At 46.4% G+C, this 12,986-nt stretch overlaps 2 protein-coding genes across 4 annotated transcripts in view; one reads left to right on the forward strand and one right to left on the reverse strand.

Moving 5' to 3' along the window:
• Positions 1-8,141, reverse strand: part of NOP14 (NOP14 nucleolar protein) — a 47,067-nt gene extending 38,926 nt beyond the window's left edge. For 2 of the 3 annotated variants that reach the window (XM_077136278.1, XM_077136279.1), the window contains exon 1: positions 7,648-8,141. In XM_077136278.1, coding sequence (XP_076992393.1) covers positions 7,648-7,827 — 180 coding nt within the window. In that variant the 5' untranslated portion in view covers positions 7,828-8,141. The remainder of the gene's footprint in view (positions 1-7,647) is intronic. The other variant, XM_077136277.1, reaches the window with a different exon arrangement.
• A 450-nt stretch (positions 8,142-8,591) lies between these two features.
• Positions 8,592-12,986, forward strand: part of GRK4 (G protein-coupled receptor kinase 4) — a 188,003-nt gene continuing 183,608 nt past the window's right edge. The window contains exon 1 of the mRNA XM_077136280.1: positions 8,592-8,786. The gene's annotated coding sequence lies outside the window, so the exon portion shown is untranslated. The remainder of the gene's footprint in view (positions 8,787-12,986) is intronic.

The following is a 12,986-nucleotide window of genomic DNA, read 5'->3' on the forward strand; positions in this document are numbered from 1 at the left end:
CATGGGCACAGCAGCTTAGTTCCCCAAGGGGAAGAAAACAGATTTTACTCCCAGCAAGGGCTTAGCTCAGCCAAGTTCCGCTTGCGGAATTAATTAACACTTTCTGACCACTGAAAATAGGTCCCCAGCTCAGATAAAATCTGGAATAAGCATTAAAGGAACTGGGAGCTTTTGCCCCAGCAGAGAGAGGATAGGGCTGCCTAAAAAAAAAAACCCAAAAGTTTTTTGAGTCAGACAGCACAAAATACTGCAAAAGCATTGGACTCAGGGTTCCAGGAACACTGTGGAATAGGATAGGTCAAGTTCACCCCTGCTCCAAGGAACAGCCAGAGAAGGGACCGGAGGACAATTGGGATGGCGATTCCAGGGTGTAGTGACCTGGGAGGGTCTTCTATACCACACAGGGAGGCCCTAGTTGGAAAAGCTGAAGAACTGAGATGCAGAGAACTGGAGTCTGCCTGGCTGGTGCAGACAGCCTAGCATGTCCCTTTCTAGATGGGAGCCCAGAGCCCTCAGGAGTACATGGACGGGGATAGTGGAACTAGGAATGTTCTACCTCTGCGTCCCTCACGCCACACCACATACCCACGGATCCTGCACCGTACCTCTACAACTCTGCAACCTGCACCCCATGCTTGAAGGCACCAGCGTCGAGTCCCCAGCCTGTGCTAGCACCTGCACTACAGAACATCACCACACTGCCGCGCCCGGCATCCTGCTCCACATCCATCCTGCACACAGAAAGCTTCAGACGAAAGGAGGAAATCAAGTTCCAAAGTAAACCAATCAAGATATTTATATGCCATGAAGACAACAGAAGAGCACCAAGGATATCACGATGCAGACAGATACAGCCCTGCCTAACAACCAAACTAAAACACCAGAGGAGACACAGACGTTCGAACAACTAATCACAGACATTCATACAACACTACTAAACAAAATAAACGGGATGGCTAATGACATAAAGGAGATCAAGAAAACACTAGAAGAGCATAAAGAGGAATTTGAAAGAATAAATAGAAAAATAGATATCACAGAAATTAAAGATGTTGCAGACCAAATAAAACACATACTAGAGACACACAACAGCAGATTTGAGGAGACAGAATAAAGAATAAGTGAACTAGAGGATAGGGCAACTGATTTTGAACACTCAAAACAGCAAATGGCAAAAAAGATGGAAAAATCTGAACTGGATCTCAGGGAAAGGACAAAACAAAGCACACAAATACAAGACTCAATGGTGTCCCAGAAGGAGAAGAGAGGGGTAAAGGGATGGGAAGAGGAGTTGAGGATATAACGGGGGAAAACTTCCCAACTCTTATAAAGGACTTGAATATGCACACCAAAGAAGCACAACAAACTCCAAATAGAATAAATCCAAATAGGCCTTCCCCAAGACACATACTAATCAATCTGTCAAATGTTGAAGAAAAGCAGAAAATCCTGAAAGCAGCAAGAGAAAAACAATCTACTACACACAAGGGAAACCACATAAGACTGTGTTCAGACTATACAACTGGCACTATGGAGGCAAGAAGGCAGTGGTATGATATATTTAAGATCCTGAAAGAGAAAGACTTCCAGTCAAGAATTCCGTACCCGGCCAAACTGTCCTTCAAAACTGAGGGAAATATTAAAATTTTCATAGACAAGTAAGTCCTGAAAGAATCTTTCAACAAGAGACTACCCCTACAAGAAACATTAAAGGAAGTTCTACCAGTAGAAAAAGATGGTAGATTTAAGAAATGCCTTTTCAGTAATAACTCTGTATGATAATGGACTAAATTTACCAATTAAAAGATCGGTATACAGATTGGCAGAATGGATTAAGAAATATAATCCAGCTATATACTGCTATACACTAGATAGCTATACTATATCAGTCAAAATAGACTTTAAATGTAAAGACTGCCCAAAACACCACAATATATACTTCTCTAGTGCTCATGGAACAGTCTCCAGGATAGATCATATGCTGGGGCACAAAACAGGTCTTTATAAATTTAAAAACATCAAAATTATTCAAAGCACCTTCTCTGATCACAATGGGATGAAGCTGGATCTCAACAACGACCAAAGAATGAGAACATTCACAAATACATGAAGATTAAATAACACACTCTTAAACAACCAGTGGGTCAAAGAAGAAATTGCTAGAGAAATCCGTAGCTAACTGGAGATGAAAGAAAATAAGAATACAACATATCAGAACTTATGGGATGCAGCAAAGGCTGTGCTGAGAAGGAAATTTATTGCCCTAAATCCCTATATTATAAAACAAAAGCAAAAATCAAGGACTTGACTGCTCACTCGGAGGAACTTGAGAAAGAACAGCAAATTAACTCCAAAGCAAACAGAAGAGAAATAACAAAGATCAAAGCAGAGTTAAATGAATGGGAGAATAAAAGAACAGAGAGAATCAATAAAACCAAAAGTTGGTTCTTTGAGAAAATCAATAAAATCGATGGTCCACTAGCACGGCTGACAAAAAGAAAAAAGGGAGAGGATGCAAATAAACAAAATCAGAAATGGGTGGGGGGGGCGGTTACCACAGACACTGAAGACATAACAAGGAGCACAGCCCGGCCCAGCGGCTTTACAGACGTCATCGCAACCTGTATTCTAAAGTCCTGATTCAGCCCTCCAACATTTCTTCAGGAATTCGTTAATTTGTGAAAAGTCACTTTGAAAGAATACACACATGTTGGGGAGAGGAAGAGAGGGTAGGGAAAGGATATGTGTGACTTCCTATTTGCCACTCTGGTATCGAGGTTTGGACCTGAACTACCAGAAGGAGAAAGATCAGATTTTTGCTCCAGGCATATATCACTTCCCTAGGATTAGAGGTAGCCTAAAGGCAAAGAAATTAACAAATCCGCTTAAGGTCTAAAATAGAAGCCAGAAGAGAGTGAAAAGACTGTAGTAGCAGGTAAGAGCGAATTAGTTTTTCCAGACAAACGCAAGCACTGACTGCTCCTTTAACTCGGCCTTTTTTTTTTAGACAGGATGCATTCCATTTAAAGTGGTCATTCAAAATACTCAATGTGGAAGAAGAAACTGATGTGAGGAAAACCATTTTCTTGATTTCACTTCATACTGTGAATACTGAATATTAGTATGCACAGAAAATTCCCTCTGCCGCCTAAAGGGTGGGAAGCTATCAATTAGTTCAATAAATTTTTTCAAGGCAATTTTCGTCACTTTCTTCAAGAATGTTTCAGGAACCAATACTTTTGCAAGCAATGTGAGTTACGAGTCCCCTAAACGTCACAGCCTGGTGCTTAGTGGAGGTCCTGGACAAAGCTTCTTAAATACCTGCTATGTCTAATTTCCTGTTGCATTCTGGACCAGAGCCCAAGACATCTTTACCCACCACCATGGCTCTCTCTTATCCCAGATGACCTTATCTTCCACCCCTTGTTTTTGCTGTGAACAGTGCACAGTAGTGGTAATGGGCTGGAATAAGGCAGAGCGAGACCCTGCTGGTTGACCAGGAGTAAAGAAAGGTACCATCTGCTATGGACTTACACATGTCTTCTTAAGCTCTCTCAGGCCTAAAAGCTTCTTCTTTGCCAATGCTATCTAAATGGATAACCCACTATTTAAAGCACAAGGTTTGGTGTGGAAAGCAAGCCAGAGGACACAGGCGGGGCTCAGCATCAGGGACGGCAGAGGGCTTCAACCCAGGCCCGCAGGGCCCTAAGGCCTGGAAGCAGATACATCTTAATGGAAGATGGCCTGGAGTCACTGTGTGTGCTGACTTATATTCCCAGGCTCAATGAGCACCGCGTGTGGCCAGAGGCTGCTTAGAATGAGATGGCGACAAGACTTCTAAGGCCTTCCCAGTGTGCAGGCAGAACTGTCACTCATCACTGACACGTGTCTTGGGGGACGGGGTGGAGGCCAGCAGCATACCTTTCTGTGGCCTTAAACACCCTGGTTCTGGTTACCTGGGCTGTGTTCTCAGGAGAATCTAGTGGAGAACATGCACATCCCCTAGACAATCAATCTGTTAATTCAGCATGATGTGACAGCATCTTTTGTTGTTTCAGGAAAGAAAAGGAAGAGGATACTTTAGGATGGCCTCAGAACTAAGAGTGCTGCAGCTACCAATTCGGCCTCACACTCACACACGTAAACTTCCTTTCAAATGGTCAGTTACTTTTCAACCATGCTCCTTTCTGAACAGAGGCAGCTAACAAACTGAGATCAGGACTCACCTGGGATGGTCAGACAGACCGGATTCTCAGGACAGAAGACACAGCCTGCGAGGCACTCATGTGGCCACAGGCTCTGGCACCGTGGCCCTGGCTGCGGGGACCACCCGAGGGTACCCAACAACTTTATCCTTCCCATCGTGATTTTCCTTCCTTTTTTATTTAAGGGTGTCTCATCACTAAAGGTCCTTTCTACGGTCTCCACGGTAGGCTTTTTCACACATTCATTATGATTTCAGACAAATCGCACTTAGCAACTTCAATGAGGGTTGTGCCCTAGGGTCATATTATTTATTTCTCTCAAAATAATATAAACGATTATGCAAGTGTTCTGCATACTAAATATGACACTTACCTTAGCCTTAGAGAAAATTGGGGATACTCAGAATGCAATTGTCTGCACTCCACCCTAAGTTCACACAGATGGGAATACGCCCAAAGTGGTTTCTTAGCTGGTCTTGCAGGTAGTATGCTTTATCTGGTCAATAATTTATTATGATAAATGGACAATATTCCAGAAGGCTGAGGCTGCACTGAAAGTTGCAAATTCTAGAGTTCCAGAATAGAATAAAGCAATCTCACTTCCATATTTTTCTCTCCCCAAAAATGAGGGAGAAAGTCCTCTCCATTTTAATTCTTTTGTTCCTTACCCAGTGGGGAGAAAAAAAGTCTAGGCTTTTCTTTGAAACACAAACTCTGTTGCAAATATTTCAGATTCAAGGCATAACCTCTACCATCAAGGCTCAGAATGGTTCTTGGTTAATCTTGTTAACTACGCAAACAGGAAAGCAGATGAAGAAAAGCTCATTTTCACAAGATTTTGGTTTAAAGGGCTTGAGTTAACCCAAAGTAGCCAGAATCATTGTCTTGAGCCAGGTAAACTGATCAGCATGTGTAACTTCGATGCTGAGATGGTGAATGCTGCATATGATCCCTTCCCTCACAAACTTAAACACTGGTGGATTGTTAAAATTGCACGCACACTTTACCCAGTAATTTCATTCCCAAGAATTTATTCTAAAGCAGTTTATTTATTCTAAGACTCTGCATGTAAGCAGAGTCTTAGCTGTAACGACTTAGTTGTGACACAGCATGTTCTTTCCAACAGGGATAAACAAAAACAGCCTGACATTCCAACAAAGAGCAAACTAGTTACATGAATGGCGTATTCATATGTCCTCATAAAGGGTTTACAATGAGAGGCGGGGTAGATGGGAACTGTGTATTTTCTGTGTGATTCTTCTGTAAGCCTACAACTTTTCTAATTAAGGATAAAAAAGTGATGTGATTGAAAAAAGAAAAAATTTTAACAGCAAAAACAAATGCCAGGAATGACCCTATTTTGTATCTTTCTCCCAAAACACATGATGGGATTAAGGGATTTGTTTTATGGGCGCGCACACACACACATACAAGATATATTATTAGCCTGCATTCTTTTGTAATGAGGAAAAAATAATAAAAATTGTTAAAAAGCACCAGCTCTTGTACTTTTCTGCAGCAGGAACTTCCCAAATATCCGTCCCTGTGCTCCTCCAATGCCTTATGGGAGTGGCCCAAGAGTGTGGACACTGAATCCTGCCCCACTGCTTCCTCACGGGGGACTCTGGAAGGTACTTAACCTCTCTGTGAAAGGGAGGTGATGGGGTACCCATCTCGGGCAGTCATCAATATACGAGGGTCATTTAGAACCATGCCTAGCTCAGACTAATTGCTGTCTGCATGCCTGCTATCAGCAAGCACTCGAGCCTGAATTTGACCATCAGCACCACCACTTGTGACCCAAGAAAGCTGGGAAACCTGTTTCATGTTCTTGGTTTCCTCACCTCATAAGATTACTATGAGAATTAATATAAAATGCTGAGCACAATGCCTGGCCCACTGTAAGGGATCAATGCAAATAGTAACTACTATTAATTTACAAATTATTTTAGAAATGAGGAAATTGGGACATGGCTAAGAAGTGATGCTGCCAGGATTCGAACCCAGGCAGGTTAAACACAAAAGCTGCCACCTTCTCACTACTACCTTGAAGTGCTGTCCCAATGCGTTTGCAAGTTACTTTTCACCCATGAATGTACGATGCACGGAGCGGGCCAGGTGGGTCAGGGCACGATGGGTGCATAGGGGTGCATGGGACAGGCAGGTGGGTCAGGGCATGACGTGTACCTAGGAGCTCATGGGGTGGGCGAGGTGGGTCAAGGCATGATGTGTGCACAGGGGTGGAAGGGACAGGCCAGGTGGGCCAGGGCATAACATGACTGTAGGAGTGCACCACTCTACTGTTCCTCCCTCAGAGTAACACTAAATACTGTTAAGCAAGGCAATGATCATGTCTCAGAAGCTGCACAGAGAACAGCATTTGTTGAACTGAATCTGAAAAAAGTATACAGGGAACTCTGTGACAGTAAGCACAGGGAAAATGGAAGCTATAGCCACACTTTCCACAGGAGGTAACATTTGAGTTATTACCCAAATGACAAGGTAATGCGCTTCAGGGACAGATGTTTTCATTTTTCAAACATCCACTGAGCATCCTATACAAGGACCCTGGGGATAAAAAGATGAATTGATACATGGTCTATCAACTAGCAGAGTTTAAGGTCTGAAAGAAGAAGGGTCATAACAGGAATGTACAGGATGCAAGGGCAGCAAGGAAGTGAAAACTCTGCCTGACGGAGGAGTCACAAAGAAACACAAGTGTACACAGGGTCTTGAAGGGGGTGAGGCATTTTCCAGATCTTTCTAGCCAGTTCAAAAGCACACAATCGTGAAGGATAAAAGCAGTTAATGAGGGGTACGCCAAACTACCCAGGCACTGTCCTAAGCATGGAATCCCGTTAAAACAGCCCTAGGATATGTCATTATCCCCCGTTTACAGACAAGGAAACTGAGGCACAGAGAAGTATGCAACTTGCTGGCTAGCATGTGGGTGCTGGACAAAACTCTGGCTCCTGAGTGCGCCAAGAAGCAGAAAGACGTGGTGGTCCAGTCTGGATAATGACAACCACCCGGCTGCAGAGAGGATGGACTGACTGGAGGTGGAGTCAGAAGCCACAGAGAAAGCAATCAGGGAGGATTAGGGGGCTTTAAAGAGTAGGCGGGCAAGATGCTTTCATGAATGCTAATGCTAATTCTACATGACGTAGAACGCTGAAGGAATCATCCTGGTCCCAAGACACTAGGTCTAGGGGAGGCGGTGGACCCCAAACAAATAACCATAATGCAGGGAGGTATGTGCTGTGATGGCATAGAGCAGAGTGGCGGTGGAGACTATGTGCTGAGGGGATGGGGACACAACCCAGCTCGGGGGCAGGGTCCTTAACCCAGCGAAGAGAAAGGGCCCAGGGCAGGTCCGTGCTCCAGAGAGGAGGGAGGGTCGGAGGGCCTTACCCAGGCTAGCCGAGGAGGCTGCTCCGCTTACCTTCTTGATGGCCCGTGCGCGGGACACCCCTGGGAGCCCCACGTCATGGCGCGTCTTTCTGCCCAGGATCTGGAACTTCTGCCTGTTGACTTTCACTTCGAAGGGGTTGGGGTTAGGCTTCGCTCTGACCTGGGCCGCGAAGGTGTTCCTTTTGGCCCCGGCCGACTTGGCCTTGCCCATGGCCTACAGGCCGTTCACACCGCCAGGGGCTCAATTTCTCTCAGACCTCGGAGACAGAGGGAGGAGACAAAGCAGACCGGGAGAAAAGTCGGCCTGAGGGACACGGCGACTCAGACCGCCGGAGAAAACACGTGCGAGCCACCAACGGCAGTACTTCCCAACCTCTTCCTGGAACAGGGCCGCCTGCCCAGCTATCGCGAGAAAAAGGCACTTCCGGGAGTATCCCCAGCGCTTCGTTGTAAGCGACTACAACTCCCGGCAGGCCACGCGCCCCCCGCCTGGCCGCTTCCTCCCTGCGCGGTGGCCCCTGGGAGCTGTAGTGTCCCGCGCCCGCCTCAGGGCTCGGAGGCGAGAGGAGCGCTCGGGCTCCCTCCTTTGGGCAGCGGTTAGCGGGGTGTCGGCCGGTGAGGGAGCGGCACGCGGCGGCGGCGCCCCTGCCAGTGAGGGCCTCCGTGGCGTGGGCCTCGGCAGAGACGCCGAGCGGCCCAGGGCCCTGAGCGGAGAATTGCGCGCGCTCGGCAAGGGCGATGGGGCCAAGAGGAGGCCGAGCGACAGCGGCGGCGGCAGCGACGACGCGGCGTCGGTGACAGCGGAGACCGGCCCTCACAGCCTCGCCCACTCCCGCAGACCCGCCCGCTCCTCGAGGCCCGCCGGCTCCTCGAAGCCCGCACGCTCCCGGCGGCCCGCCCGCTCCCCCGCTGAAGCCATCCGGGCTTCCCCGCGCCCACCCCCGCGCCGCCAGCGGCTGCAGACCCCACGGCAGCAGCGCGCCCAGCAGTCCCCGAGGCCTCAACGGCAGCGGCAGCCACGGAGCTCGGCGTGGTGGTGGCTGTGGTTGCGGCGGCCGCCGTCACGGCCGCAGCCGCGGGGAGTCTCCCCGGGACCCGTCCGGGGACTGCGGCGGGCCAGGGAGATCGAGAACCTCGTGGCCAACACGCAGCTGGTCAAGGCGCGCGAAGGTGGGTGACGGCGCGGACGCCTGAGGGCCGGGGGGTGGGGGGGGAGCCGGGGGCGCGCTGATTCGGATCTGTTCCTGGTCCTGCGATCTCGGGCCCCACGAGCGTTGCTTCGCGCGCGGGGCTGTTGGTGTCGTGCGAGCCGGCTGTCGGGGGCCGGGGACAGCGAGCTGAAGCTTCCAGCAAAGGGCAGCGCCCCTGGGCGCCCCAAGGCCATGCACGTGCCCAAGACGGCTAAGAACCTTCGTTGACTGTTCTCACACCCTGTGATTTGGGGGAAGCGTCTTGATTTTTGTGGTTCGACTTAGGCTTGATGGTGTTTAAATTGGGTTTTGGTGCGACGAGGCGGTGTAGTTAACGAGTTGGTAGTTTACTGGACGTCAGGAGGTAGTCACCTGTTCTGCTTGGAAACCCTGGGGGTCCGTCCGAGTCTTCTTTCTACCGCGTGTCCCCCTGTCTTGCCTCCCAAGAGGTTGGCGGGGGTGGTGATTTCTGCTCACCTCCCTGAGCGATGGAGCAACGAATACCAGCTGCAGTTAGAGCCGCGGCGCCGCGTGTGTAAAGACGATCTGGAAGGAGTCATAATATCCAGTTTCCCGGGGTTCCAGGGTCCGACCCCAGGCAGGATGTCAGGAAGGTGGTGACCCCGGGGATGGGGGCTGCTGGTTGATAACGCATCTTGCAGTTGGGGTATTGAATCACCTGCTGTGAGCGAAGTTAATCAGAAACAGAGATGTTTCAGATCCTTAGTCTTTGTTCTCTCCCCTTTCCCTTTTCCTATTGATGTCCTAAGCGCTTTCAGTAATGCAGATCTTGATTTGAAAATGCATGGTTTCTCAGCACATTTGAGTGTTGTATCATAAAAAATATGTAGGAAATATTGAAGTGACAGCACAATTACTGAAGTTCAGTGTAGATATTTGAATACTGAAATTAAGGATCTGGGAATAAGAAATTTTGAACTTTTGTGAAGTGCCTTTACTAGTAACTGAAAACAGAGACCTCCCCTTGTCAATATTTTTTTGCCTGCTAAGATGTTTTGAAAGAGAGGGACCAAGGCTGGCTGGGTGAGAAGAAAACCAAGTTTTTTTTTGTTTTTTTTTTTTGTTGTTGTTGTTTTTTGAAGCATCAGAGTGTCCTTGGGGCAGCTGGCACTCTGGCCTCTTTTAGTAACATACTTGACAGTCCTGTGTCCTTTGCTCTAGTGTATTTTGGTCGTGGAAGTGAGTCGTCCTCAGAGGAAGTCAGGTCTGAGGCAGGCTGAATCTGTTGTTTTTTTTTGTTTGTTTTGTTTTGTTTTTTCCGCTCTACCTAGTTGTCTCACCTTCATATCTGGGTGCAATATTAAAAAAGGGAATATTGTACCAAGCAGACTTACTTTGAAGAACACTTAGTATAGATGCTGTATAAATGCCAAATAACATGAAATCAGTATTTTCTACTGCAGAAAGCCTAAGACTACAGGGATAGTTTCTTTAAATAAAAGTTTTTATTCTTGTTCCCTGAATTCTTGGTACCTGATAACTGACTTAACTCCATGCTTTTGTGATTCTCATGAGGTCTGTCCCCAGGGGCAGAGTGCTTAATCCTATGGTCGAAGTCATTATGTGTGGTGTGGTTATTCTTAAATTGAATTTGAAGTATCAGTAATCTATGAATATACACTGAGTCCTGGTGATGATTTGGGGCTTCCCCCCAAGTTGATAACGGTGGGTACTGGTTTGCTTTAGAAGCACATAGAATATTTCCCAGAAAATATTTTCCTGACCACAATGGCTGTTCATGAATAGCTTCTCTTTTAGTTTCTCTGGCTCGTGAATTAGAAAACTAACTTCTGAAATGAGTGGACCTAGCACAGCAGTTATACCTTCCCCTGGGAAGTAGAATATTGCTGTAATATTAGTGAGTTTAGTCATTTCCTGCATATATTTCAAATATAATTTCTCTCTCTCTTTTTTCCCTTTCCTTTTTCGTTTTTGATTTGAAGGAGAAGATTTAGAAAACCTTTCCTCTTTTTCAGGAAGGTCAGCAGATACTGCTGCATCATTCTCTGTGTGCTACTCTGCCAGGTGCACTTTAAGGAAGCATGAAATGATCATGTTGTTAATAAAATAAAACAAAAAAATCACTGCCTTTTTAAATTTACAACTTTTCCACTGTGTGATAAATTTATTACACAACTTATGGCCTTTAGTCACTTTAAATTTAAGTTTAGATTGTTTCACTTCGTACTTCTAAGGAGACTTTAACTTTAGTTTATCGCTTTGAGAAACTGACAGCATAAACGCAGAGGAAAGGATATATGATACATACATTTAGTGTGGGTTTTGATCTCAGCTAAGCAGCTCTGTTATGGTATTATCTTGCAGTTCGACTCCTGAAGCTCAGCTGGGCATACCTTTATCCTTAATGCTCTCTCTGGCTGAGGTCCCCACTAACCCCCACCCCAGGGTTTTTGGTTTCTAGTAGCTAATTTAAACAAAAGAGAAATGTATTGAGAGGATATGGAGTGAGCGGAGAATCAAAGCCAGAACCTAAAAACTAGGCTGGAGAAGGACTGGACCAGGGCCAACCCATTCATTCATTCATTCATTCATTTGTTCATTCATTCCTTCATTCCATTATATTTTATGAATTCCTATTGTGTGCCTAGCTCAGTTTCTGGGTTCTGGAGCTCCTGCAGGAAGTGCCATGGTCAGAAATTCCTGCTCTCATGGTGTGAAAGAAAGAAACTCTTTGGTATGTCAGAGAGTGGTAAGTGCCGAATGAGAAACTGAAGCAGGGGTACTGAAAGTGTGTTTAGACAGGGGGCTGCTAACTGGTAGTCAGGTCTCAGCTGCCACTGCTGCTGGGACAGAGCAGATTCCCCATTTCTTTCTGATTTTGCCTCATCCCTTTCAAGAGTTATTGTCCTGGGAGAGAGTACCAGATTGTCTAGCTCTGTTCATGTTCCCTCTCCCCCAACTAGGGGAAACCAGGAACCTGCACTGGTAACCCACCAAGACCACACACAGTGGGGGAGATTTGGGGTACAGATGACACAAGGAAGGGAGGGCTGAAGGTGAAGAACCAATAAAGGGTCATGGCAAGCCATGTGCCTTATGTGCAAGAGCATAGGGCTGCTGGGAGAATGCAGAGGAAAGTACAGAGCGAAGAAATGACTGGAGAGAATCTGCCAAGTTGCCTTCAAAATTCCTGGTTTAGGAGACCAAGAGAATGTCCTTTCTTACTGTTTGTATATACTTTGGTTCCAGAAGTTTCTTTCATTGAAGGTACTTAATAAATAAGTAAGTAACTTGTGTGTTCATTTATTCAGATTCTTGTGTGGTTACTATTCTAGCTTTCACATGATGGGCCATTGTTCAGTTCTTAGCCATGCACCATGGTTCAATTTAACTTCATCCTCTTCTTTGTTGCTTTTTCTAATTCTTCAAGCTCTCTTTGCCCTTTGGGAATCTGGAATTTGGGCTTCCTAACCCAAAGTAGCTAATGGATCTCTCTCCAGCTAAATGATAATCTCTTGAAGGCAGGGCATAGCTCTTTTATTTGTCTTGAATGTGAAGGGGAACCTTGGCCTTCAAAAGCTGTGGCCCCACTTCACTGCCTATTTTTCAGAAACAAGAAAACCTTCTGTTCTAGTTTGCTAGCTGCTGGAATGCAATATACCAGAAACGGAATGGCTTTTAACAGGGGTGATTTAATGAGTTGCTAGTTTACAGTTCTAAGGCCGAGAAAATGTCCCCATTACAACAAGTCTATAGTAATGTCCAATCAAAGGCATCCAGGGAAAGATACCTTGGTTCAAGAAGGCCGATGAAGTTCAGGGTTTCTCTCTCATCTGGAAAGGCACATGGTGAACATGGTCAGGGCTCCTCTCTCAGCTGGAAGGGCACATGGCAAATACAGCATCATCTGCTAGCTTTCTCTCCTGGCTTCCTATTTCATGAAGCTCCCCGGGAGGCACTTTCCTTCTTCAACTCCAAAGGTTGCTGGCTCGTGGACTCTGCATCGTGGTGCTGCAGCATTCTCTGCTCTCTCTGAGTCTCTCATTCTCCAAAATGTTTCCTCTTTTATAGGACTCCAGTAAACCAATCAATACCCACCCAAATGGGTGGAGACATGTCATCCCTTAATCCAGTTTAACAACCATTCTTGACTAAACCACATCAACCAGGGAGATGATCTCATTACAGTTTCAAATAT

Source organism: Tamandua tetradactyla, chromosome 19 (assembly GCF_023851605.1).
Source record: "Tamandua tetradactyla isolate mTamTet1 chromosome 19, mTamTet1.pri, whole genome shotgun sequence".
NCBI classification, from domain to species: Eukaryota; Metazoa; Chordata; class Mammalia; order Pilosa; family Myrmecophagidae; genus Tamandua; species Tamandua tetradactyla.